We start from the raw sequence: 24364 nt of genomic DNA, 5'->3' as shown, positions 1-24364 counted from the left end.
GGGTGTCTCACATGTCCTTAAATAAGCCTTTTACTGAAGGACAAGTTAATTTAGCTTATACCACTGGTCTAATAAATGCTTCATTCTGATTTGTTAAGAAACGCACAACCAATGAAGTAGTCAACTCGCACCATAAGTAGTTCCAGATCTGTCAACTGCTTTACAGTTCTATATCACAACCCAAAGTTTAACTGAAATGATCTATTTATTTAATTTCAACAAATAAATATGCGTGGTAGTGAAATATATCAATTGAAAGTAATGAATATTAGTAGTCTTTCAATATAGTGTCAAAAAATATACCAGCACGTATAATATTTGTTACAGCATCCAGATGTGTTGGAGAAACACATAAATTTTATGATGTAAAATGGATTTGACCTTTGCATCTGCAGAAAACTATATCCGTAGTAACCTCTGGTATGACGTAAACTGTAGTCTGTTAAGATGATTGCTAACCAGATGTTTGGCTGTGCTTTTCTAACTGGATTTACAAATTGTTCATTTTTTTTCTTGTCACATCACTATTGAGTCCAGACAAAACAAAATCATTATGGCACATTACACCAGTTGCAAGCTGCTCCAGCCTTAGCAAGGCTCTTGACCCTACGCCATCTATCCTACCAACCCCCCCCCCCCCCCCCAGACCACTCCGAAAAAGTTTGAGACCCACTGTCCTAGAGGGCTCTGATGGTTCGCTACTGCATTACAGTATGTGCCAGCATTCTTTGTTATCTGAAAATATGTAGTGGGTTTATTCTGCCTGTGTAATGCGGTCTTACAGTAGATTTTATATGCCCTGTCTTTTTTGTGCCTGATTGCTCACATTTTTAGGGGTAAAAATGATCTCTCAGCATATTGCTCTAGTAATAAGAAGACTAGGATGTGTGTTGAAATGTTGTCCAGTCAGACTTATCTGAGGGCTGGTTTGGGTGCTGATATTTAAAAAAGAAAACCGATTTCAAGCTTCTACAATGTTAGTTTTTCAGTAATTTTTCAGTTGTTAGGTAATTCAGAAAGTCAAAACAAGTTCCAAATGAAGCCATACAATCAGTTTATATAAAGATCTCATAAGAATATGTGACCAGTCACGGAAAGTAGGGACACAAGTCAGATCTGGGCATTTTGAGTTATTCACGGATTCTGAAAGTGCAGTTTCTAAGCTTTCCAACGATGTGTAACACATGGAAATCTGATAAGATTTGGAGAAGTTGTGGCCATTTAAATATAGGAACTCAGAAATACTCAAACCGAGAAAATCGAGACAAAAGGGACTCTTCTTTTCAGCTGGGGGAGACAATAGGGCTCATTTACATCTCATTTAGCTAAACCATACCCCCTGTAAAACCCTTTTTGAGATGTTCTAGCATCATATGTAGTATTTTATGACCAAATGACAACCCGCAAAAATAAACATGACTCTTTTACCTTTGTGGGGATCACAAGTCGAATCCAGTCTGTTTCAGATTATCCAATGACCATATTTGTCCACAAATGCGTATAATCCGTGAAATTATAGATTGTTTACATCAGATTTCGCATGAATGTCTGGTAATACAATATAATATATAATCTGAAGACTATTTAAATCGTAACATGTAAGGGTATATGAGCTTACACTCCGTTAAACACATGAACCCGCCTTCAAAGTTTGTATTTAAAATAGGGAAGTAGTATAATAGATCATCCAAACAGCGCCGTCGAAAACGTGACATCCTTTAGAGATGTTACCAATGGCTCGCTCGTTCCTCCATCAGCCAATGACTTCATGGAAAATATTGATAGACAAAACATGTAGCCAATTATATGAAGAATACAACGATATCTGTGTAACGTCTGTGTGTCTGGACTCATGCTGCGCTGCAAGAACTGACATAGAGATGACGTACCGCGAGAGCGAGTCGAAATTAAACTACTGCGTAAGATTTCTTGAAGAGCTCTCGCGGTACTTTGACGTCATCCCACTGCGGCGCCGCATAAAGTCAGTGACGCGGCTGACGTACGATGCGGCTGACTGTTATTTGTTCCGCCCCAGCTTCTTGTATTTTTGTTTTGTGCGCCCGAGCTTTACAGTCTGGGGAGACGCACGCTATAAGTAAAAAAAACAAAAAAAAAACTTAGCAAACATGTCTGAGGAACAGGGCACTACAGTCACGTGACTTCACGCTCGAGCCGGAAGAGAAGACAATGCTGATTAAAGTCGTAATTCTGCTATTTTTGGACCAAACTGTATTTTCGATGCATCAACACAATCTTACTGACCCACTGATGTCACATGGACTACTTTGATGATGTTTTTATTAACTTTCTGGACATGGAAACCATACATAGATTTTCAATGAAGGGGATAGAAAGCTCTCGGACTAAATCTAACGATAAAACATCTTAAACTGTGTTCCGAAGATGAACGGAGGTCTTCCGAGTTTAGAACGACATAAGGGTGAGTCATTAATTACATTATTTTCAGTTTTGGGGCGAACTATCCTTATTTAGTAGTCACGCTGTTCCCTTTGGGGGCGGAGGCGAAAACAAAAGCTTATACAGTATGTAAATATACACACAGACAATGACGCCCCCCGCTGCACGCTAGAATCTCCGGAAAAACAAGCCTATTTTAACCGCAAAATGTACGCTTTTAAATATACAAAAACTGCTATCTCAAACATGGAGAGGCTTCTTCGTGATCTCAACTAACAGATTCTGCAATAAAACGAAAATCACAAATTTTGAAAAAAAAAACGTTGTTTCTCATTTTCTCGAAACTTGTGCTGCCGACTTGTGCCCCTGGTTTCCGTGAAGGGTCACATATGAGCCAATACCGTTTCATATTTTAAGCTGACATAATTATGCCATAGGTCATGAGACACACGCCAATGCTATTTCACAACCAACGATGGTGGATTGTTTCTTCTGGCGCTAATTTTTTAAACGTACATTGTGTCTGAGATTTACAGTAAATGTTGATCGCTTATTTTACATCTGTTCCTCATATAACGCAATCACTCAACCTTAGTACTTTTTGAGAAAAAAAAAATTGTTTTGTATAGTGTGTTTTATAGTCATATCCTAGTGGTTGGAGAATCGGGTTTGTAAAGCAGAGGTCACCAGTTCGAGTCTTACAGCTTGCATGTTGCGACTGGCATGCTCTTGAGCAAGGCACCTTAACCCCAATTACTCCCTGGGCGCTGCAGTGATAGCTGTCCACTGCTGTGTGTGTGTGTGTGTGTGTGTGTGTGTGTGTGTGTGTGTGTGTGTGTGTGTGTGTGAGAGAGTGAGTGTTCATGACTTGCAGTGTGTCTGTTCACTACTCATTGGGATGGGTTAAATGCAGATGTCACTTTCCAAGTATGTCTTACAATACATTGGGTATTACAGCAACATGTGTAAAAATAAATACAAAATACCTGCAAAATGATAAAGCTCAAAGTTCACTGTCAGGCGATATATTTTCTTTAACAGAAGTCGCCTTTCAAAGGCTACAGGGAACGGCTGGTTTGGACTACAGCCCTCTACTTTCTAGTTGAATGACGTCAAAATAAGAGTTTTTAACTAAACTCCGCCTACAGGAATACGTCAGTCACCAGCTTTGGCTAAGCTGCTTCACAAAACACAAAACAAACTACACAATCAGAACTCGTTACGTATTTCTGAAGGAGGGACTTCACAGAACAAGGAAGACATCAGCCTGTTTTGAGGACAGTGAAAGCAGCTGTATACAGACAAGTTAATTGTGTGAAAATACTGTTGTTGTTTTTATACAAGTGAAACATGAACACACATTGCGCACTGTAAACACAATCAAAGCTTCAAAAACACAGGAAGAACGGGACCTTAAACAAACAATCTAAACGGTTGGAGGATAGCCCTGTGTAAACGTGAGTTGCTGCATTCTGAAGGCACGGTTTGCCCATCCATGAAAGCACAATGAACTTGTTAACCAGTGAACAAGGTCATTGCTAGTCATTAATTGCACTTTTTTTAAATTCAATTTCATTGCAAGAGCCAAATGACGTTTGTAACCAACCAGTTGCCCCAGTAAGACCCTCAAAATTCTGAATTGCCTTCTGGAATGTTGGTACTGTCATCTTCCTCTCATGTGAAAATATGCATGTTTTAATAGTTCCTACATATCCAGCATTCATCGCTGCTTTCTCCTATTTACTTCCAATCTGTTCTGGCACTGCACTTTCACTCAGATTTCCTCAATGCTGAGCAACACTTCTGTGGAACACAGCGCTGATGTTTCCCAGAATGGTGATACACTGATAAGCTCATCGGGTCATATCCCTCCTCCCATATATCTTTTAGTTTATAGGTGAAGTGTCCCAAATGGGTACATGTGCTGCTTCCCACTTTATAGATGCGTCTAACCAATGCTTATTGTTCAAAAATAAAAACTTGTTGTGTGTAATAGATGTTTTGAGGGAAATACATTTATTTTGTGTTATGTATTAGGTTTCAATTAATTTATAAATAAAATATTAAATGCAATAAAGTCTTATGGTAATTTTTTCTACAGTGACGGATTCAATCTGTAAACTCTATTCTGATCTCTTTTGTAACAGTTCATGCTGATATTTGCGTGTGTGTTGTAGATTTGCTTTGCTTGTAGTCTCTGACAGATGTCTTTAGAGTAATGTGACTCTGACTGTTTCCCGCTCTGTTTGAATTTTAGAGTTGTGTGCATGGCAAGGCAATGCACAAATAGTCATTGAGTAAGGCTTAGGTTAGGAAGGACAGCATTGGAATATTATTTTTAACCAGTCATGCTTCGTAGAATCAGACAGGGAAATTTGCATGTGGTTTTCCCCTGTTTGCCTAAAAAGAGAGAGTGTGTGTTTAGTTCATGTATTTTCAGTTGTTAATATGAGTGTGCCACAGAAAATCTGTCTATGACCTCTGTTGAACTCATCACTTTTGTGTGTGTGCCCACCAAGCTATTTTGGTACAAAGGTCTTTTGTCTCTCTCTCTCTCTCTCTCTCTCTCTCTCTCTCTGTCTCTGTCTCTGTCTCTGTCTGTCTCTCTCTCCGTCTCTCTCTCCGGCTCTCTCTCCGTCTCTCCCTATCCCACCCTTTCTTCCTCTATAATAAGCAATTCATTTTTAGTTTCACAATATAGCAGTTTTTTATGTTCCCCATCACACTGTCTCTGAAATCTAAAGAGGAAATGACACATAACTGATGTTCTGTTGGATTTCCAGCTCTTGACATGGTGAAATAGCAATTACAACAGAGCAACATTGAAACTTGGCTGTTGTAGATTTTAACAGCATTGTATTACTGCTTTACTTTCAAGACTTTTTTTATTGCGGACATTTAATAAAGAGAATGTCAGTTTGTGAACATGTAGTAAAGAGACAGATGGCATTGTTTGCATTGCGAGGTCTGGCATCACAACACGTTTTTAATCGTTTGCAGTCCTTTTACATTTTTTTCATTTAGCAGAGGCTTTCATCCAAAGCAACTTAAAAATAAGCTATTTGTAGGTCTACGATAAACGTACTGTAAGTCACAATGCTTACAGCTATTATAGATTTTACATCATGTTTATAGTACTGATGCAAACCAAATTTAAAATTGATTTTACATGCAAGTGCACTTTTGTTAGCATAAACATCAAATATAGCATTAACAGTAATGGTACATTTGGGGTCATGAGATAAATGTTCATCTAGTAAATCAGATTCTCAGGATGAACCAGCAAGTCATCTGTCTGCGTATGTTGTGAGAAAACGGGATCTTGCGTCTAAATCTTTCTAATCAAATTTTCAAATCTTTACCTATCGACTGCAGATTTGAATATTACACATATATATCCTTGCCTGAACTAATCTTAAAACTACGCTTTGTGACCAAGAAACCATAAGATTGAGAAACAGCTATTACATCTAGCGAGTTATGACATTGAAAACAAACGTCCGAAAGTGTTACCTGTCATACTGGCCTTCAAATCTGTGGTGGAAGAAAGTTCCTCACCAAAAGAGGCTTTCAAAATCACTCTGTTGTTGTTGTTTACTAGTTTTCTTTTTCAAACTTGTGCCATCGAACTGTTGTATAAAAGCAATATCACTCTCGAAACCTAATTACAGCCGTTATGATCAAGCTATATTACACTACTACTTGAGCGATATTGCTGGTGTATAGTATATCCAAATACCTTACAAATCGCCACGTGCGATGTTCGCCATTCATAAATGATTATTACAGACACACCATAGAATTCAATTGCATGAGAGACTTTAAGCTGTTTTACAGGTAGTGTCTACAAAAATTGTTTCACAAAGTCATAAGCTGGAAAAAACTAAATAGAAGTAGAAACGGTGAAAAGTAAATTGTAATGTTTTTAAATTAGTCTAAAGGGTGCTTCTCCGAGTTATTGAATATTTTGTAGAAAAATTCAGAGCATAAAGGATATTACAGGCATTTTTTATCTGTCCAAACCAGATTAATTGGCGGAACTGATACATAAGAGGCGGCTTTACTATCTGGAAATAAATGCCTGGTCTCAGCACTGCCCTCGTCTTTTCCCGGGAATGTTGAGTCAGGGCTATTTGAGTATGTTTGCAGGACATTTGGTCCCATTGTTTAGGTTGTGTTTATAACTCTGAACCACGTTTTTGCACATTCATCAGTATTTTAGGATATGGGGGTGTTATGTTAGGTGTGGGGGTAGATTTTGATGAAGTGTTTTAGCTTACAACACCAGTCAGTTTTTAAAGTTTGAATATGGTCAAGTCAGGAGGTCATGAATCATTACTCATGTAAGTTTTGAGACCGAAGCATATGGTCAGGTGATGCTTTAGGAGAGATGACCTGATTTATCAGTGGCTAAACCTTCATGCCAGAGTTTCCGGTGATCTCTTTTTTTATCGCTCTCTCTGTGTATTATACAATGAAATCTTATCAATGGATAGATCAATCAGTCAGACATACAGAAAGCTTGTCCTTTGGTTTGTTTGAATCCTGTTTCCCTTTGTTATTAGTTATGTTTGAAAGTCATTACTATATTGCTTGAAGCCAGGGTAATGGATTTGAACATAGCCTCCTGAAGGCTAATTCATAATTGAGCCTATTTTATGCTTGAAATGCTGCTGTTTGTGAATTTGTTTTAAACATTAACTTTACAGGGTTCCCACGGGTCCTTGAAATCTTTGAAAGTTTGTGAATCTGTGGGAAAAAAAATTCAAGGCCCTGAGAAGTTTTTTTTTTAATCTATATACATAAATACAGGCTATTGAAAGTGCTTGAGTTTATTTAAAAAATCCGTATTATTCCCTGTGTAGTGTAGGATAATATCATAAACATTCTAGACTTTTTAAGTGCATGTGCTAAACTGTTTGCTTTAAATGCTTATATCTTCATACCAAAATGCTTTTTTGCATAGTTGTGTTTGACACATGATAACGTCTCTGGTTACGTATGTAACTGTTGTTCCCTAAGAAGGGAACGAGATGCAGCATCTCCCTTGCCATACTTCCTGCGTCCCTGTAACACCGTCTTTGCCAATATTTCAGATAGCGATATACTCCCTGGCTCCCGCATCACCCTGTCTTTGTCGTTAAGCCTCACCATTGGTTGAATTTGATATACACATTCAGACGCACTTACCCCTGGAGGCGTCCCCAAAGTGTCACCTCAGTGACCTCGAAAGGAAACTGTAACAGTGTATCTTAAAAGGTAACACAATGAAATCTGCTCTCACTTGAAATGTGTCCCACATTAAGTCCTTGAATTTGGGGGTATTGGACCTGGAAAGTCCTTGAAAGGTCCTTGAATTTGAAGTTAACTAAGGTGTGTGAACCCTGACCTTAGTGTGTAACTCAGTTTGTACAGTTTGTGCTACTGTCATGAATGATACCCTAAATTGTGTGGCTTGTTTAGAGAGCTTGCTGGCTTTTTAAGCAAATAATTTTGGATAACTAAACAAGCAAGCAGGCAACGACACTATTTCTTGGCACTAGATCAGTGGTTTTCAAACTGGAGGCCGGGGCCCCCAGGGGGGCCGCCAGATGGTGCCAGGGGGGCCCCAGTTTTATGACATTTTATGAAATACATTAATTTATCATGAATTCTGTGTTATTAAACCTAAAACAATAAGGCTACTAACCAAAAGCACTACTTTTTTGTATAATTTTAGAGTGTTAGAACAGTTTTTGTCACAAATTTTCTTTGGGGGGCCACGAAGGAATGCACAGTTTACAAGGGGGGCCGCACGCTGAAAAAGTTTGGGAACCACTGCACTAGATCACCATAGAGACGTGTACATCTGTAATTTTAAATTTAGTTATCTTTCTATTAAGAAATTTCTGTTTAACATAGAATGGACAGAGAAATATTTCGCCAGCATTAGACAGAAGGTGGTACGTGTGATTTGACCAAAAGTATTGCAGTTTTTCAAGGCCACAACCTGCTTGTCTTCGTTTTTAAAATTGGGTAAGGGTTAGTTTTTCATGATAATTAAAGGTGCTGTTAGCGAATTCACTCGTTGTAGGCCATAAAACATTTTTTGTTACATACAGCAAACATCTCCTCACTATCTGTTTGCTGCCTGTCCGCTGATCAAACTGTAAAAAGAGCGGTCTCTGTAAACAGCCCAGGCTCCACAAACTGCAATAAAAACAAAGTGGCCAAACCTAGCACCAGAAACCATAACAAAGTGTTGCCAATAAATGACAAGAAGGATTTGGGGTTTGGGCGCATTCATGAAAGCACGGAAGGGAGGGGGAGGAGTTAGCTACCCTCAGTTTGTTTGAAAACATTCAACATTCAAACATCAACAAAAAGTGACGTCACACAGATTCGCTTAGAGCGCCTTTAATATGTTATAGTTATCAAGAACTGTGATGATTTGCCCTTAAGCAAATAAAGCGTGATTAAACCATAGTAAACATAGTTTTATTTGTAGTAACCACAAATTTATTATGTTCTCACCATAATAACAATGATATTTTATTTGTACTAACACTATGGTAATTGAGTTCAGTTTGTTTGATGATGTCAACACTGTTTTTGGCATTCAGTTGCACACCCAAGAACCGCACCTGAGTGTGGACCCCAGTACAGTTTGCTGCTAATATTAATGCAGTTGTACTAAATTGTGGAAGTGAAATGCTATTAATGCCACTTGTGCATGTGTGCTTATTTAACTTGTTGGCGAGTGGGAATGACGCACTGTAAGCATAATTTTGAATAATTTCTGCTTGCCTCCTTAAATGCATTTCACAATCTAATGTGGCTCTTGACTCAAAAATATTTGCCTAACCCTGGTCCAATGGGTAGCACAACTAGAGGTAGACTGATTAATCGGTTTTGCCAATTAATCAGCACCGATAGTTCATTGGTGGAACAAAAATCCATGAAGGTAGTTGTTCTGAATTTTGTCCGTTGCTTCATATCATTAGAAAACAATGAATTTGTGGACTAGATGCTGCATTGGCAGAGAAAAAACAGCAGGAACCGTCAGTTTGTCGTCAAGGCTAACAGGATGTTAACATTAGTAGTACCTCAAACAAAATACATGCAGATAAATCCAACCCAAATGCTTAATGTCATGATTATTACTAACTATTTGCATTATATCTAGCTGGGTACTTTTATCCACGATTCTGCCAGCTAAGCTGCACATTTTAAGTTAATAACTAGAGAAAGTGAACTATATGCAGCTGTCAGCTACACTAAAATACCCAACAAATAAAAATCTGATTTCAGTTCTTTTTTGTCATCACTGCAATACATATTTTGTTATTTTAGATAATCATTAAGTGTTAAAACAGAAACAAATAAAGTACAAGACTACACATTAATATACATTTATTAAATTTTAGTGTTACCAGTGGGACTATTTCACAGATTCAATGAAGTATTTAATTCAATAATTATTAATATGATTCATATATTTTTATTCATATATTTATTTCATTTAGCACATTTTTGTGGTTCAATATGCGACTGTTGTTTTGTAATACATACAAAAATGTACTTTTGTAATACATTTCATTACTGTTTTACTTTGAGTGTTGTGGTTGTTTTATCCACTATCTGTTGATTAATCGATTATCGGACCAACCTAGTTATTGATATATCGCTAAAATCCACTATCGGTCGACCTCTAAGCACAAGCTGGCCACAGCCACCAGAAAAGGTGATTGCTGTCCCCACAGTTCCCCTTACACCATTAGGATGGAGTACTGTCAGTCTGATACCTATATGCCATTGGTCAGAGGGCTATTAGTTACTGCCTGATCATTAAATGCATGTTAAGGTTTAATTTTCAGCGCTCAACACATGGGTGTCGGAAAAAATGTGGGTGGGTCAAAAGCATTTATTGGAGTGGGTGCCATTTTTCTTTTATTCTGGTGCCTTTGAATCAAAACATTGCTTTTTTTAGGCAAAAGCTTTGGTTACCTTGTTGTGTTGCGGGAGTACAGTTGGCAAAAGTAGTGAAAACACGAAATGGAGTTTAATTTAAATAGACTCTAAATGAGTTAAGTGGAATAGATTTGAGAAAACATCAGTGTGTAAGTCAAGTTTAATTTATTAGGGCATTCCTCTACTGGAATGGATTTGACTGACGGCGCTCTGACAAGTGAACAGACATATGTGATAAATTAGAAAATGTGGCCAATATCATTGATCTTAAATGGATAGAGTGAGAATTTAATGCATTTTAAGTTTTGATTGTTACATGATCACATGATTTTTACATGATTTATGTTTTTTATATGTAATATTGCATGTAAAATTGTATGATCTTGTTTGGGGGTTGACAACAGGCATTCAGCCTTGGTGGTGAATGCAAAAGCAATAGGAGCAGAGGGAAAATATGGAGCAACAAAGAGGTAAAGGTCCGCAATAACATTTGGTAACACATGCTGAAAAAAAATGCAAAAAAGTTTTTAAAATGTTTAGTGATAGTAAAATATCTTCATGAGATCTGAGCTGGTAATAATACCACCGTATAAATATGCATAAAATGAGCATGTTTACTCCAGCATGTAGCGTTGTTGTGAAAGTTCTGTCGCAAGCCAACCAATCGGGTGGTGACCTTATCCTTAGGCATAAAGGTTTGTTATCTTTAGATTTGCTGATAAAATGCCAGTGTGTGGACTAAACAAACTTTATTTTTTGGTCCGGACTAAAAGAAATGAATTCCAAGTATCAGGTGTAATCGCCTGTTGGTTCTTGCGGCTGGACGAAATCAGTTACCGTGAGCGTGATTCGAGAAAACATACAGGAGTCAGCATTCAATCGTACAGAGTCTGCATTCGAATCGCTCTCGCTTTACTTGGATGTCATCCACCTGTTAGTCTGCATGGTGCCACATGAAGTCAAATACACTCATTACAAACATTCTGGAAGGAGGCTGATGAGTTGAATCGGGTGTTTTATGTAAGAAGAGATTTGGTGTGGGGGTGCATGAGGACTGTAATTGGGAAACCCTGTCCTGTGGTACTGTAGATTTCTTGCCCTTATATCGATAGCTCACAGATCGTTCTCATAAGGGTAGGACTTGCAAATCTAAAACCTTGTATACTGCATACAGTAGCTCTTAACAAACATTTCCATCAGCAGATAGAGGTCAGAGGTTTGACCACGTCAGTGATATTGAGCTGTGGTGGATGTGGAGGTTGGATTTCCTGAAGCACTTCACAGAGGAGGGTCATTAGCTCTGGATATGAGCTGTAATGGATGTGCCACGCTGTGGCACCACTAAAAGCAGGAAAAGTGCACTTACAACGACATTGAATAACTCTTTCCTGTCCATGTGGGTTTGTGCATCTCTCTAAACAATAGCGTGTTTGTGTGTGACAATCTAGGTTACAAAATGTATAACCACATCCTCCGTCCCTAATGTGTGGGTATATTTCTTTGTCTGACTTGCCGTTTCTGTCCTGCTTGTTTGTGCGAGTGTGGAAGCGAGCTGTCTTCGCACACTCTCCTCCTGTTTAAAACAATGACATTGTGTGACTGAGTCTCCGCACCTGTTTGGTCTCTCTTTGATGATGTAATGCATATGTGGATTTGAGTTTGTGTGTGAGCTCAGAGATACAGTAAGTGTCAGTAGGTTTAATGACTCATTGTTCTGCGTTTTGGGGGAAGTCAAACGTATAGCTGTGCCTGTGTTCAGTTGGTAAGAGGGAGATTTGAAAGGCGAGCAAAGGAATTTGAACATTAGCCTACATAGAGACAAAATTAATGCCCCCTGTTGGAGATTTTTTTTATCTGTTGCTTGCACAGCATTGTCTATGTTTCTCGAAAACTTTAAGTGGTTGACAGTTCAGCAACTTCTGTATCAAACAGACACCAGATTTTTACCCATTAAACCCAGTTTACACCTGGTATTTAGATGCACTTTGGTCGATTGGATCACTAGTGTACGATGCTAAATACATGTGTGAAAGGGGTGTAAAATGGGGTGTTTTTCAGGTTGTCCACTTTCAACCATATTCAGAGGTATTCAAAAACACATTTGATCGGATTGCTTTTGTGGTGTAGATGCTCATGTGGTCGAAAGTGTTCAAACAGCCACAAAGACAGCCTACTGTCAGCCTGTTGATCTAATGTGTAATGTACCAAGCACAATGTTTTTCTTTCTGTCCTGACATCTAACGCAAACCTGAGGCAATTATGGATAAAACTGTGTGCCTTCATTGTTGTTTCATTTTGCGAGCCTCTGAAAGTTGCAAACTTATTTCATGAATTGCTCTGAAATATCCAAGAAAGCCCTTCCATAAACATGTACAAAACTTTGTGCAGCATGTTTACTAACAACAGAAGCAGCTGTACACTGACAACTTAAACCCATCATTTCTTCCACTCCTGTTTTAATGACTCGCCCATAGACCATCCCCTCGAAGGAATCACTACCGAAGCGGTCGAAAGTGGACAGAAGAGTCCAGGTGTGAATGGGTGTCTGTCTCTCTTGTGATCCACTTGTGATGCGATCAGCCAAAGGTGTAACCAGCCTCTCGGACTACAGCATTGAATATACACAAAAAAATACTGTGTTATATTCAACCCAGTGTTGGGTCAAATAGGAAAAACTCAGCCATTCTGGTTCTCAAGTACCCCCTTCCAGAATGTTTTACTTAAATGTTTTTAGATGTCTACTTATTTAAAACACCTAATTTAACTCATTGAATATGCATTCTTGTCTGTTTATGTGGACTTGTGAAACGTCATCAGTCACAGCCTAAATACTGTTTCAATTCAAAGATCGCATTTAGCAAAGTTCACATAAAATCCCTGGATGTGTTCTTGATCCGCCCCTTTATTGAGGATGCATCAGGAGGAGACTTGTGTGGACTTAAGACAGCCAAGTTTCCCAGAATGCATTTCCCAAAATAGGTCCTCTTCAGAAAATCAAAAAGTCTTTTTTTACTTGCACTTTAAAACATGCTTGGGCAGTTTCCCGGACAGGGCTTAATCCTTCCTTGTCTCAGACTAAAATGCACATTTGACCATGCATATCTTAACATATATCAATGCCATTTGTTTTGAATCAAAGTATGCAAACCAGTATAGTTTTTTGTAAGCTATGTTTGTGAAAACCTGTCCTAATGTAATTAAGGTCTAGTCTTGGATAAATCTAAACCCTGTCCGGAAAACTGCTCCGCTGAGTTTTGTTCAGCCCACTATTGTGTCAAAATGGGACAAACCTGGTCATTGGGTTAAATTAACCCAGAAAATATTTAACCCAGCACTTTGGGTTGAAACAACCCAGCATATGTTAAATTATAACCCAGTGGACTGGGTTCTTCCCTTTTTGACTCAATGCTGGGTTGAAAATAACCCAGCATTTCTATAGGCGTATTGTTTTGTACCATTGTTTGTTTTGTGTTAATTTGTATTTTTTTTATCTTGAGGTTCCCATGGTTTGGCTCCGGTGTGCTATCTGCCATGCCTCCCGCCAAGACAGATCAGCTGGATCAGTGGGCGGAGTCGGGGCTGGATGAAGATGACCAGGTGATAGTGGACTTCCTGTTGCCCACAGGAGTCTACATCCAGATGGAGGTTCCTCGGGAGAGCACTATCCAACACATCAAACTGGTGAGTGTGTGTACAAATGGACTCCTTTCGGTTTCATTTATTGTTTTTTTATTCTGGTCAGTGGTCACTTAAAGGAACAATATCTAAGAAATATATATATTATATATATTTTATATATATATTTTATATATATATTTTATATATATATATATATATATATATATATATATATATATATTGTGACAGCGTGAGAGGTTTTAGGATCTTTTAGCTTGTGTCAGTTCCAAGAAAACATCACTTCAACGGTCTCTTCAATATGCAGGTGTGTTTAATAATTAACAAAAGGGTTTACAACTTAAATCTCTTCAGCTATAAGTAACTTAGTCTTTAATTCACAAAGGTACATGTCCTTCTCCAAGCCAAAACACACACTCAACAGTTTCCCACACCCCCTATTAGGGACTGCTGCTGGTCTCATTAGCTGCAGCTGTACTTTCAGGCAGTCTGGGATTTGTAGTCTTTAACAGACGGCCATCTTGCTTCAGCCATCTGAGGGCAATGTATCTGCCCTCTAGAACACGCCCTCTCATGATGTCACATACCCCCCTCCACTGCTCTGAGGCTCTTGGTTGGCAGGCCACTGTGAAGAGGGCATCCTTGCGAGAGAGGGCATCAGCATTTCCATGGCATCGTCCAGGCCTGTGGACAACAGAGAAGTTAAAGGCTTGCAGACTTAAAAACCATCTAGTTATTCTGCCATTGCTCTCCTTATTCCGGGCCATCCATTGTAGTGGTGCATGGTCTGTCATTAATACAAATTTCCTCCCCAATAGATAGTACTTGAGTGCCTCTAGTGCCCATTTAATAGCTAAGCACTCTTTCTCAATTGTGGCATAATTTCTCTCATGCTTTGCCAGTTTCCTACTGATGTAGAGCACGGGATGTTCCTCGCCTTCATGGGTTTGAGAAAGGACTGCTCCTAGACCCACCTCAGAGGCATCAGTCTGCACCAGAAATTCTTTTGTGAAGTCTGGGGATTTCAAAATCGGTCTGGAGCACAACATCCTCTTTAACTGCGAGAAAGACTCCTCTGCCTCTTTGCTCCACTTTACCATTCTGGAGTGTCTGTTAGTGGTTAGCTCTGTAATGGGTGCAACCAGACTTGAAAAGTTAGGCACAAATCTCCTATAATAATTAGCTAGGCCAAGGAAGGACTTTACCTGTCTTTTGGTTTGTGGCCTAGGCCAGTTCTGAATGGCTCCAACTTTGGCTTCTTGAGGTTGTACTACACCCCTGCCTATTGTATAGCCCAGATACTCAGTTTCACCATAGGCAATTTTACATTTTTTGGGGTTTGCGGTCAAGCCTGCCTCTCTGAGAGAATCCAGTACCTTCTGCACCATTCCAAGATGGCTTTCCCAGTCTGAGCTGTGGATTACCACATCATCTAAATAAGCAGCCGCATACTGCTGGTGGGGTTGAAGGACACGGTTCATGAGCCTTTGGAAAGTGGCTGGAGCCCCATGAAGACCGAAGGGTAAATGAGTATAATGGTATAGTCCGTCTGGTGTTGCAAAAGCAGTCTTCTCTTTGGAATCTGAAGACAAGGGAACTTGCCAGTAGCCTTTTGTTAGGTCTAGTGTTGAAATGAAGCGGGCTTTCCCTAGTCTGTCAATCAATTCATCAATGTGGGGCATAGGGTATGCATCAAACTTTGAGATCTCATTTAACTTCCTAAAGTCGTTGCAGAACCTTATTGTGCCATCGGGCTTGGGGACCATCACTATAGGGCTCGACCATGCACTCTGTGACTCCTCAATGACCCCTAACCTAAGCATTTCCCTCACCTCTTCCTTAATGGCTTCTCGTCTGGCCTCTGGGATTCTGTAAGGCCGCTGCTGCACGATTTTTCCCGGGACAGTATGGATCTCATGCTGGATCATTTGGGTATGGCCTTCTGTGATTCTCCAGACAAAAACGGTGCCAATATTTTTGCCCATTGATCTTTTGGCCATTTTTCTCTAAAGGCAGTCGTCTCAAAAGCATGCAAGTACGCTTCGACATCGTCACACTCTCCCATTTTAGGAATAAAGTCACTAGCCCGTATTCTGCTAACATCTTGGGCTTGCTTCATTTCTAGTTCTTTAATTTTAAGGTTATTGGCCCGCCTTTGTTCCTCCAGCAAGCCAGCTTGAATTTGCTGCTGCACTTTATTACTCTCTATCATTGATTTCAGTAACTCTTCCATTTTACCATCAATTGACTGTGTACTTAGCTTAGAAAACAGGCTTGTTAGGTCCTCCACATCACTCTGGAACATCTGCAGTCATCCAAGTGCCCGCATTCTCCACCATATGTGACAGCGTGAGAGGTTTTAGGATCTTTTAGCTTGTGTCAGTTCCAAGAAAACATCACTTCAACGGTCTCTTCAATATGCAGGTGTGTTTAATAATTAACAAAAGGGTTTACAACTTAAATCTCTTCAGCTATAAGTAACTTAGTCTTTAATTCACAAAGGTACATGTCCTTCTCCAAGCCAAAACACACACTCAACAGTTTCCCACACCCCCTATTAGGGACTGCTGCTGGTCTCATTAGCTGCAGCTGTACTTTCAGGCAGTCTGGGATTTGTAGTCTTTAACAGACGGCCATCTTGCTTCAGCCATCTGAGGGCAATGTATCTGCCCTCTAGAACACGCCCTCTCATGATGTCACAATATATATATATATATATATATATATATATATATATATATATAATATTATATTATATTATATTATATTATATTATATTATATTATATTATATTATATTATATTATATTATATTATATTATATTATATTATATTATATTATATTATATTATATTATATTATATTATATTATATATATATATATATATATATATATATATATATATATATATTATATTATATCAATTAATCATAAAATGGCCCTGATATGTCACAAGACATTAAGAAATAATTTTCATTTCAAATACTTATATCACTGACAACAGTGGTCTGGCCAGGATATTGTCATTTAAAAAGTGGAGTTGCAGCCCTCAACTGATTTTTATGTCGTCATTTTGTGTATTGGCCACCAGTTGTGTAATTGCAGTACCAGTTTTAGCCACAATCCTACATACTGTTCCTTTAAATGTCTTTAAACCTATGAAAATGTTGCATCCTAAATAATACTACAAAGCCCAATTTTGAGGGTTGCTTTTACCATTGCAACCCGTATTAAAGGGGCACTGAGAAAGATCATATTCACAAATACAGTAGTAGGACTCCATGTAAGAAGACATTTTGAAGCATGTCATGATTATTGTTTATAATGAAGTTGGCAGAGGACAGACATGTGCTGCTAAAGTCAATCATGAAAATTATTTCCAAACACATTCTAAATGTAAGAAATATATTGCTGTTCAGTCACAAACATGCCACAAAGACCATTTCAGGAGTTCAGGGCCTAAAACGCTGTCTCAATGACGGACTTGAGCCACTGAGCATGACCCCGCCCCTACCACAATTCAAAACATCCATTCGGGATGTAGCGGTATTTAAAAGTTGAGACAGATGGCAGCTTTCCTGCGAGTGGCTGTGGTTTCAGCATCGACAGTGGACACGCCCCCAGCGTTTGAGAGCAGAGTATCCTGTATTTTCTATTTGGCGTTTATATTATTCAAATTTGGCTGGGTGGTTAATAACACATTTTTTATAAAATTCACAACACATTTATTGTCTGACTTTACAGGAACAAATACAGCACCTTTAGATTGCATCAGGTTTGACGTTAATGACCGTCACAAAGAAGCATTTACATTTAATCTCAGACATGGTATAAAGACTGTATATTTAAAGGGACAGACAAATGTGATATGATAATGAGTGAAGTTTTTTCAAGAATGATTATACAAAAAGCATATGGCACATTGACTAGTTTTACTAACGTTTTCCTCATATTGTTTGTTTGTTTTCAATTGTCTCAATTCATTTAGATTACACAGAAAAGAGCAGACAAGACATTCTCCAAAACATCCTCTTTCGTTACAAAAAAAGAAAGTCATACGCATTTGCAATGAGTAAATGAGGACACAATTTCCTTTTTCTGTAATTAAACACTTTCCCAATGTTCTGTTTGTCCGCAGCTGTTATGGAAGGAGGCACAGACGTACCCTCTCTTCTCCCTGCTGGGGGAGATGGAGGGTCACATGTTTGAATGTGTGAATCAGGCAGCAGTGCACGAGGAACTGGAGGATGAAAGCAGGCGACTGTGCGATGTGCGCCCCTTCCTGCCGGTCCTAAAACTTATCACACGCAACTGTGGACGTGCAGAGCGCCTTTTAGACTCTAAAATCGGAGTGCTGATCGGGAAAGGTAAAGCATGTTCACATCTTATAATGGGGTGTAGTGCCAGACGGGCAGCGTTTTGTCTTTATTTCACAACAGCCGCCAAACTTAGACTTGAAACAGCCCTCTGACCAACAGCAGGTTGACCTAAAATGAATAATATTCCATATCAGTAAAGTCCTCAGAACAAAGGATCTTTACTGTGAGTTAGATTTTAAATCTTACCTTTTTAATTGCACATTTTGTGCTTGCACAAACAAACACACTTTTTGCTTCCCAATGTTATTCACTGCTTCAGACAAACACACAGACAACTGAGATACCAGCACTCTTTTAGTGGAGAGGATCAGATGAATATTTGATGCATTTGAAATGTCATCATGCGTGTTATCAGGAAAGACATTTGAACCTTTCCCTTTAGAGCACAGACCTGTCTTACATCAAAACACACTGACATCATCTAGCAAAATCAGAGACTCATTAACTTATCGCACATTGGTTTTTGTGTCCATAATTCATTTAAAGTTGATGTATATTAAGTACTACAGAAAAGGTGGTAGATGCGTCTATCCAAAGCGATGTGCCGTGAATAAGTGTGTGTTTACTGGGATAAAAGATATGAAGCTGCTTACGCAATGGTCTACCTGTTGAGCTGCAAGAAAATGGTTTTGGAATGCTGTTTATGTATGTGTTGAAAATCTAATCGTTGTTATAGATAAAACGCGTTTACACATGGTTGTGTCAGGTCATTTGGGAATGCTGGATATTGTTGATGTTTTAAGATTGCACAGTAAAAGACCATTATGGCACATGACACAGGTCTTCACGAGCTAGACGCCCTGCAAGACCAGGAAGTGAAGGACTTCCGTTCCAAAATGAAACGAATCAGCGAGGAGAGGATGCAGCAAATGCAGCTGATGTCCTGGGAGGACTGGCTCCGGTGCTGTTATTCCCCACAGCTGGAGACAGGGTCTGTGGAGAATTTGATTGACAAGCATGAAGGCGGGATCAAAATCACCATGCATCATGACCAGTCACAGGTGTGTAAATAGTGACCTTACAATTTTTCTATTTATTTTAATGTCATTTTAATCAGTGGTGTGTACTCAAATGTTAAATGAACATCTCGATTGACCCTTATGCTTGGTTTATTTTGCAACTTTGTTTCACCTAATATATCAAAAAGAATTGATGAGTGGATAATTTTTTTAAGCATTTGCAGGGTTTCCCGCAGAAAATTTGTTAGTTAAGGTGGTAGGGTTGTGCAGGTGGGCAATCAAAGGGGCAATGATTGTACATACTTGTACACGTCATGATGAAAATATTTTATTTAAAACACTCAAATAAAACTCAATTTTCAAGAAACTATGACAGAAAATGAACACATACTAGATTAGTGCTGAATTAAATGTTTTATCAACAGGCTAGTTATCCTCCAGACAGTGACGGACCATCTCTTTCTCTCATTTCGGCCATGTGGCGTTTGGTGGAATTATTTTTTTTTTGGACGACCTAGTTAAGGTGGTAGGGTATCCCAGCTAAGGTGGGCCGCCCGAACTGAAAAGTGCTGCGGGAAACCCTGATTTGCAAATCTGATATGCTTAAATAACAGTTCTGTAACCTACCTAATATTGAGTAACTTAGGAGATAGTTACTGTAACAGAAATATTCAAAATAAGGCCAAAGCGTTGTTTTTCTGCATTTTACAGTTGATAGCACCAGTCTTACCCTCTTTTTGTCTCCGTCTCTGTAGGACACAACCAGTTTGAATGTGTCCTTGAACTGTACAGTAACTGAACTTATGGATCAGGCTCTTAAGAAATTGCAGACCACCCGAAGAGAGTATGTGTTACGTGTCAGCGACAAACTGGAGTTCCTATTCGAAGATCACCCTCTCAATCAGTACAAAGTAAGACAAAATGCCCGAAAGGTCTTGCCAAGTTCAAACTGTAATTTCTGAGGTTTTTTATTGTTAATATGGCAAAAAAAGAAACCATGTCAAACATTGCTGAGGCTGTAAGAACAGTTAAAATAGTATAAAATACTATAGTGAAAGCATGGTACAGATATGGAAGTACAGGTTCTACAGTACTATAATACTCGATAATCAATTGTAGCAAAAACTTCCCCACCTAATATTTATATTTGTATGATATTTACTGATTAAAGAAAACGTATGTACAGTTGAAACTTCAGCCCCTCAGTGTTCAAAACCAAATCCACACCCTTGATCAGATGTGTGTTTATTATTACTCTTACAGTCCTCCATTGCCATAGTTTCCACACTCAGTGAGTTGTACTCCGTCCACTAGATATTATTGTCTCAGACTGTATTTATCAGATCTATTTGAACTGAAAGCGCTCACTGTCTGTTTTTAAGGAAGTGAGGAGCTTTAAGGTACAGAAATTAAAACAGCACGTTCTTTCTCCCACCCAAATAGGGTCATTTTGGACATACTATAATAAATGATCTGTGGGGTATTTTGAGCTGAAACTTCACAGACACATTCTGAATCTGGACACATCTAAAACTTGTATTAAATCTTGTAAAAAGGCCATAATAGGTGCCCTTTAAATGTGTTGAAAAGGAATGAGATGTCACCCCCCCCCCCCCAAAAAAAAAGACAATACTAGTCCAATGCATAGTTCTGAAGGGTAAGTCGTATTCAAAGATCAAAGAAAGAACTAAGTGCATTTGTTCCATGTTGTGTGCGTTTTTAGTAAACACAAAGCGCAAAAAAACCTGTCAGGTGAGATCAGCTTCAGTCCAGTAAACACGTGTGTGGCTTGTAAGGATTTCAATTGTCGTGTTGTTCCAGGAAGACAATAATAAATCTTGAGCCAACCAGATGCATAACCACTTAAAACAAGACCACCTCAGATCAGACTCCATGATCATCACCTCATAGCACGTGTCATATTTATAATCTCCAAATCTAAAGATCTTATATAGGCTAGGTATTTTTCCTGTCTGTAGGTTTGTGCATATATTCATACTTGTTTGTTTTATATATTACTTATATTTTCAATGTAGGCTACTGCCTGCATAAATCCAAAATACAATGCGTCCTATATATTCAATAGCCTACAAAATATATAACTGATTTAAAAACAACATTCTGTCTAATAAGACTTAATCTGTTACTATCTTTAGTGCATTGTCACTTGAACACTAACTTTAACTTATTATATTTTTAAAACGGTGGTGAGGATTGTGTTAAAAGTTAATTAGTGAGTGGCAAATTTCTGCAAGTTTGTGTATTCCAAAAATAATATAAACATAAAGCTTAAAAACATGTGTACCATGAAATATACCATTCATGTGAAATTAAATGACTCCTTCCGTGAAATGGATTTGTGGTCATACCACCCACCCCTTGTTTGAGCTGTGTTCAACTAAAAATAAAACCGATCTTAAAATATCTCAAGATACACACCAGTAATGTTCATAAAAGAATATTTAAACATTTAACTAAGGCCTAGGCTTGGCTTAAGATAATCCCTTGAAACCATGGCATTAGTTTATACATGCAATACTTAGAAATAATTATTGTATTACTTCTAATCGTGGTGATGTTGTGATGTCTCTTTGAAGCTTGGAGAGAAGCCTTCCATGCAAATACGATTCTGCTGAACTACTAATATATTTACATTCAGTGATACTATCTGCAATGCTGTTTGTAAAGGGAAGTATATGGAGTATTGATAACATCTCAACATGTTTGTGTTTGTAGTACATCAGGACTTGTTTGTTGGCTAAAGAGAGTCCTCATCTGACGATGGTTCACTGCAGTTTCATAAAGGACTTGTTTGAGAAGGAAGTCAGTACTATCGGATCAGTGCTGGCACGCAAGATGTCAAACCCTCCTCTTCCGTTGCCCCCGAAGAAGAGAGCTCCAACTGTAAGTGCACCATATGTATCTGGTTATGTTTATATACTGGCTGTTCCAAGCTTTATAATGGTAGTAAATGGCGCATCTGATTTGATACCCAACAAAGTCCATCCATCCTTAACGGAAGTAATCCACACAGCTAAGTAAATTAATGCCATTTTGTAAAAAAATCAGTATTTAAAACTTTACAAACTAAAAGAACTAGCTTCCGGGAAACGACTGATACACGTTCACGAGTGCGTTTTTAGCATATTATTCATATTTAATGGCTGGTAGCACCAACTTAAAGGTTCGAGTCTGAACCAGAGTTTGTCTCCCAGAGAGTTGAGCAAAATCATAGGGTATATTCATGTTTGGCTTAATGTAGGATTAGATTTGGCTTAGATTTTTTTTATCGTACAGTATTAGGATTTTCTTTTATAAAGAAAACTTTTTTTGAATGAAGACCAGGAGGCAATAATTTCAACAATAATTAATAATTAACAGTTTCTTTAAACATTATAAACATAAATAACTACATAAATAATTGCTTGGCACTGTATCCAGTCTGAAGTGGATACGCATTTCATTTATAAATATTTTAGGTGGCAGTCCTTTCAACTAGACAAAAAAGCACTCAATTAAAAACTTCAAACAAAGGTGTGCAACGGCAGTAAAGTGAAAGATACAGATCCAAATCTCTAACCATTACCCCACGACTGCCCACTAAGTCATTACAGAAAAGCCACTTTAACAGAAATAAATACATATTTTACATTTAAGTTGAACTACTCAGAAAAAGAAAGGATGTGTTAATTTTTTACACATTTTTTATGTTATGCTACTTAACACATTATGTGTCATTTTGTGTTGATTTGAAGTTAAAATAAAAGTTGTGTTAAAATTAATTCTCTCACCATGTTAGACGTTGTGTGAAAAGCAAGGTTGTTTTGTTATTGTAGATGTGCGAGTGAAGATGGCTGCAGGGAATAAAACCGCTCGTGCCAGCCTCCTGTTTCTCATATCGTTCATTCAAATCAGATATGCACAAAAATCAGATTTGAACTGACAGTGTGAACGTATCTTAGAGCCACATTAATACTGTAGGATAAAAAATGAATAAAACAAACTCTAAAAAAACGAGACCAAACAGTTTTCACTCATACCTGTCACCATTGAAAAGAGGATGTGAATAAAAAAACTAAGATGTTATGCTTTACCTTGTAATTGCCAGATTTAATAAACATTAACAAATTATTAATTTTCACAAATGTGTGTACCGTTTTGCATTGTTACAGCAATGCAAGCTATTTTTTTCAATAGTCTGATATGTTGTATGTTACAAGGGTTTCTCAATGGCTTCAAAATATACTTTGATATATTTTTGTTGTGCCAAGTCTAAACATTGCTATATGATCCTGCTCTTACGTACATGCCTGTAATTTTTAAGTAATCCTTTTATAAGATGAAATGTTCTCAGTGTATGGGAAATGCTGTGTGTATCTAACCATAGAAACCATGCAAATAAAAAAGAACTGCAGGGAAGTGACTATATCATCCAGTTGCTAAAAGGCCCATTTTTCTATTCATTTCAGAAAACCACCAAATGTCATAATGTGATGAACCTCATTTTTGGTTAATCCGTTAACTACAAACATTTTCCATGTTGACATATGACGATGTCTAAATTAGCCCAATAATCCTAGATTTTTTATTTCCAAAAGGTTTGCTTGTGCTGTCGCTTTTAAAAATAAATGAGTTGGTTTGAGAAGTAATCTGATGAATTATTTTTGTATAGCTTAATTGTCGACATATAAAAAGTAATTTTGTTATAATAAACTGTTTTCTCTCTCGCTCTCGCTCTCTCTCTCTCCCCCATCCAGCTGTTGCATACGTGTGTTTGGAAGGTTCCAAACAAACATATGTTTCGAATTAATCTTGTGAAGGGGATTAAAGTCAATGCTGAAGATACTGCTAAGGTAAATATGATCAGCACCCCTGAATCCAGACTAATTCCTCTTACACTAGTCTTTAACCACCTATCACCAAAGAACAAGTGATATGACACAATAAACGTGAATTAAAAAATTACTTGTCAGGGGATGGACTGTTTTTACATTACAAATCAAAGCAGTAACCGGTAAAGTA

General features: G+C 38.1%; 1 protein-coding gene across 4 annotated transcripts in view; it reads left to right on the top strand.

Annotated features, from left to right (window-relative positions):
* pik3cb (phosphatidylinositol-4,5-bisphosphate 3-kinase, catalytic subunit beta) overlaps window positions 1–24364 on the top strand; it is a 51620-nt gene that overhangs the window by 13564 nt on the left and 13692 nt on the right. For 3 of the 4 annotated variants that reach the window (XM_073815640.1, XM_065281893.2, XM_065281894.2), the window contains 6 exons: window positions 13866–14049; window positions 18143–18371; window positions 19164–19384; window positions 20098–20253; window positions 22079–22246; window positions 24100–24195. In XM_073815640.1, the coding sequence (XP_073671741.1) occupies window positions 13900–14049; window positions 18143–18371; window positions 19164–19384; window positions 20098–20253; window positions 22079–22246; window positions 24100–24195 (1020 nt within the window). In that variant the 5' untranslated portion in view covers window positions 13866–13899. Of the gene's footprint in view, window positions 1–12935; window positions 12955–13865; window positions 14050–18142; window positions 18372–19163; window positions 19385–20097; window positions 20254–22078; window positions 22247–24099; window positions 24196–24364 lie in introns of those variants that run through there. The other variant, XM_073815641.1, reaches the window with a different exon arrangement.

The sequence above is a fragment of the Paramisgurnus dabryanus genome, chromosome 8 (genome assembly GCF_030506205.2).
Source record: "Paramisgurnus dabryanus chromosome 8, PD_genome_1.1, whole genome shotgun sequence".
NCBI classification, from domain to species: Eukaryota; Metazoa; Chordata; class Actinopteri; order Cypriniformes; family Cobitidae; genus Paramisgurnus; species Paramisgurnus dabryanus.
This window is presented reverse-complemented; position numbering and strand designations above follow the sequence as displayed.